Genomic DNA, 4075 nt, shown 5'->3' on the forward strand with positions numbered 1-4075 from the left:
GGAGGGTGATGGGGTGGGATGGGATGGGATGGGATGGGGATGGGATGAGGGTGGGATGGGATGGGATGGGGATGGGGATGGGGATGGGATGGGATGGGATGGGATGGGGATGGGGATGGGATGGAGGTGGGATGGGATGGGGTGGGGTGGGGATGGGGATGGGATGGGATGGGATGGGATGGGGTGGGGATGGAGATGGAGATGGGATGGAGATGGGATGGCGATGGGGATGGGGATGGGGATGGGGATGGGATGGGATGGGGATGGGGATGGGGATGGGATGGGGATGGGGATGGGGTGGGGATGGGGATGGGGATGGGGATGGGGATGGAGATGGAGATGGGATGGGGATGGGGATGGGGTGGGGATGGGGATGGGATGGGGATGGGGATGGGATGGGGATGGGGATGGGGATGGGGATGGGGATGGAGATGGAGATGGGATGGCGATGGGGATGGGGATGGAGATGGGATGGGATGGGATGGGGATGGGCATGAGGTGGGGATGGGATGGGATGGAGATGGGATGGGGATGGGGATGGGGATGGGATGGGATGGGATTGGATGGGATGGGGTGGGGGTGGGGATGGGGATGGGGATGGGGATGGGATGGGGATGGGGTGGAGATGGAATGGGGATGGAGATGGGATGGAGATGGGATGGGGATGGGGTGGGGTGGCGATAGGATGGGATGGGATGGGATGGGATGGGATGGGATGGGATGGGATGGGGATGGGCATGAGGTGGGGATGGGATGGGGATGGGGATGGGGATGGGCATGAGGTGGGGATGCTTCTCCCGTCTGTGAACCACCCTCATGTGCCCCACAGCTGTGGGGTCGCTGTGGTGGTGTTCCAGGTGTGGGCAGCCCTTATGAATGGATGCCACGACGGCAGCCCCGTGCACAGCCACCTGTGTCTGCACACACACACACACATAAACACACACACACACAAACACACACACACACACACACACACACTTTCACAGCTGCACACTCTCCCCACACCCCCATGGTTTCCCCCCCAGGCCCCACAGCGCACGCAGCCTTTCTGCAAGTCCTTTTATTTCTGTCCCCAACCCCCCCAGCGCCCCCATCGTGCAGGGGATGCAGACCCCATATGGGGACACCGCTGTCCTGATGGGCGCCGGTGGTCCCTCAGCCCGGACCCCCATCCTGGGCAGGGCAGGAGCTGGGGAGGGGGCTGACCCACGTGGTGAGGGGGTGCCCTGCATGGGGGGAGGCGGGGGGGGAGGTTCTTTTTCATTTCCTTTATTTACAAAATGTGATTGCTCCCCCTTAATGGATGTGGCATCGCCCACCTGGAAGTGCTGGATCATCCCACAGCTGGGGGGGGGAACGGGGGGGGGAGTAGCGCCAGGATGGGGGGCTCCCATAGGGCCCAACGGAGCCCCCCGCCCTCACCTGTCACTAAAAATATTATTATTATTAATAGTAATTGTAGCAATAATGACGCTAGAAGAGCTGCAGCTGCGTCCGGGGGGCTCCGGCTGCTGGTGGGGCTGATGGAGGGGGGGGCAAAGTGCTGCGTGCCCCATTGGGGAGCTGTGCCTGGGGGTGGGGTGCATCCCCAGCTGGGCGTCCCGACTCGGCCCTGCATGGAGCCGGCCCTGCCAGCTGTGGGGGGTGGCTGCACATCTGGAAATGCACATCTGGAGCGAGTGTGGGCGGCGAGAGGGGGGCCGGGCCGGATGGGGCGTCCCACCATGCAGAGCTGTGCCATGGGGCAGCCTGCTGTGGAGCATCCCAAGGTGGAACGTCCCTTGATGGAACATCCCGACATGGAGCAACAACAAAGGGAGCATCCCTTGATGGAGCATCCCATGATGAAACATCCCAAGGTGGAGCAACCCCAAAGGGAGCATCCCATGATGGAGTGTCCCAACGTGGAGCATCTCATGATGGAACATCCCACCATGGAGCGTCCCAATGTGGAGCAACACCAAAGGGAGCATCCCATGATGGAGCGTCCCAAGGTGGAGCAACCCCAAAGGAAGCATCCCATGATGGAGCATCCCAACGTGGAACGTCCCTTGATGGAACATCCTGAAAAGGAGCAACCCCAAAGGAAGCATCCCATGATGGAGCATCCCAACATGGAGCATCCCAACGTGGAACATCCCTTGATTGAACATCCCAATATGGAGCAACCCCAAAGGAAGCATCCCATGATGGAGTGTCCCAACGTGGAGCATCCCATGACAGAACATCCCACCATGGAACACTCCACCATAGAGCATCCCAATATGGAGCAACACCAAAGGGAGCATCCCATGATGGAGCATCCCAACGTGGAGCATCCCATTGTGGAGCATCCCACCATGGGGCATCCCCAATGGGAGCATCCCATAATGGAATGTCCCAATGTGAAGCATCCCTAAAGGGAGCATCCCATGATGGAGCGTCACAAGGTGGAACTTCCCTTGATGGAACATCCCAGTGTGGAGCAACCCTAAAGGGAGCTTCCCATGATGGAACATCCCAATATGGAGCATCCCAACGTGGAACGTCCCTTGATGGAACATCCCAACATGGAGCAACCCCAAAGGGAGCATCCCATGATGGAGTGTCCCAACATGGAGCATCCCAACATGGAGCATCCCATGACAGAACATCCCATGAAGGAACACCCCACCATGGAGCATCCCAATATTGAGCAACACCAAAGGGAGCTTCCCATGATGGAGCGTCCCAACGTGGAGCATCCCAACGTGGAGCATCCCACCATGGGGCATCCCCAACGGGAGCATCCCATAATGGAATGTCCCAATGTGAAGCATCCCTAAAGGGAGCATCCCATAATGGAACATCCCAACATGAAGCATCCCAATGTGGAATGTCCCTTGATGGAGCATCCCTAAATGGAGCAACCCTAAAGGGAGCATCCCATGATGGAGCATCCCAACATGGAGCATCCCATGACAGAACATCCCAACATGGAACACTCCACCATAGAGCATCCCAAGGTGGAGCAACCCCAAAGGGAGCATCCCATGATGGAGCATCCCAACGTGGAACATCCCTTGATTGAACATCCCAACATGGAGCAACCCCAAAGGGAGCATCCCATGATGGAATGTCCCAACATGGAGCATCCCAACATGGAGCATCCCAACATGGAGCATCCCATGACAGAACATCCCATGAAGGAACACCCCACCATGGAGCATCCCAATATGGAGCAACACCAAAGGGAGCTTCCCATGATGGAGCGTCCCAACGTGGAACGTCCCTTGATGGAACATCCTGACATGGAGCAACCCCAAAGGGAGCATCCCATGATGGAACACCCCAATGTGAAGCATCCCTAAAGGGAGCATCCCATGATGGAGCGTCCCAACATGGAGCATCCCATGATAGAACATCCCATGAAGGAACACCCCACCATGGAGCATCCCAATATGGAGCAACCCTAAAGGGAGCTTCCCATGATGGAGCATCCCAACATGGAGCATCCCATGATAGAATACCTCACCTCGGAACATCCCAACATGGAGCAACCCTAAAGGAGCATCCCATGATGGAGCATCCCAGTGTGGAGCATCCCATGACAAAACATCCCACCACGGAGCATCCCAACGTGGAACGTCCCTTGATGGAACATCCTGACACGGAGCATCCCTAAAGGGAGCATCCCATGAAGGAAGGTCCCCCCATGGAGCGTCCCGCCCTGCGCTGTCCCCCCACACAACACCCCATTGCGGAGCATCCCGCCCCAAACCGCCCCACAGCGGAGCTTCCCACCGTGGCGCCCCCCTCTGTGGGGTGCCCCACGGTGGGCAGTGTCACCACAGATCTCCCCGCTCCACGGCTATGGGGCTGAACTGGGAGGGTTTGGTTCAACCACGTGGCAGAGCCGAGATCTGAGCCCGCCGCCCCCTCCCACTGCCCCATGCAGCATCACCCCACTGCCCCATAGCACTGTGTGCAGCTGGAGACGGGGGTCCCGAGCCCTGAGCCCCCGGCCCCCAAGCATGGGTTGCGCTCGGTCCCATCCACGGCTGCTGCTCAGGGTGGCACGAGGAGCCCGGGCACGGCTGTGAGAGACAGAGAG

General features: G+C 59.0%; 1 protein-coding gene across 17 annotated transcripts; it reads right to left on the reverse strand.

Annotated features, from left to right (window-relative positions):
• Window positions 1-1080: 1080 nt before the first annotated feature.
• Window positions 1081-4069, reverse strand: LOC128072950 (keratin-associated protein 5-1-like). Of its 17 annotated transcripts, none has more exons than XM_052667181.1 (5): window positions 3586-4069; window positions 2988-3496; window positions 2508-2792; window positions 1998-2237; window positions 1081-1907 (listed from the first exon to the last, which is right to left on the reverse strand). In XM_052667181.1, exons 1-5 carry the CDS (start codon window positions 3728-3730, stop codon window positions 1422-1424), a joined length of 1665 nt encoding a protein of 554 aa, XP_052523141.1. In that variant the 5' UTR covers window positions 3731-4069; the 3' UTR covers window positions 1081-1421. The 17 variants fall into 17 exon arrangements, with proteins under 17 accessions (XP_052523141.1, XP_052523140.1, XP_052523143.1 ...); XM_052667180.1 differs by having other exon boundaries at window positions 1081-1952; XM_052667183.1 differs by having other exon boundaries at window positions 1081-1952; window positions 1998-2020; window positions 2486-2792.
• Between the last annotated feature and the right edge of the window lie 6 nt (window positions 4070-4075).

Source organism: Tympanuchus pallidicinctus, unplaced genomic scaffold (genome assembly GCF_026119805.1).
Source record: "Tympanuchus pallidicinctus isolate F22 unplaced genomic scaffold, pur_lepc_1.0 scaffold76, whole genome shotgun sequence".
In the NCBI taxonomy this organism is placed as follows: domain Eukaryota; kingdom Metazoa; phylum Chordata; class Aves; order Galliformes; family Phasianidae; genus Tympanuchus; species Tympanuchus pallidicinctus.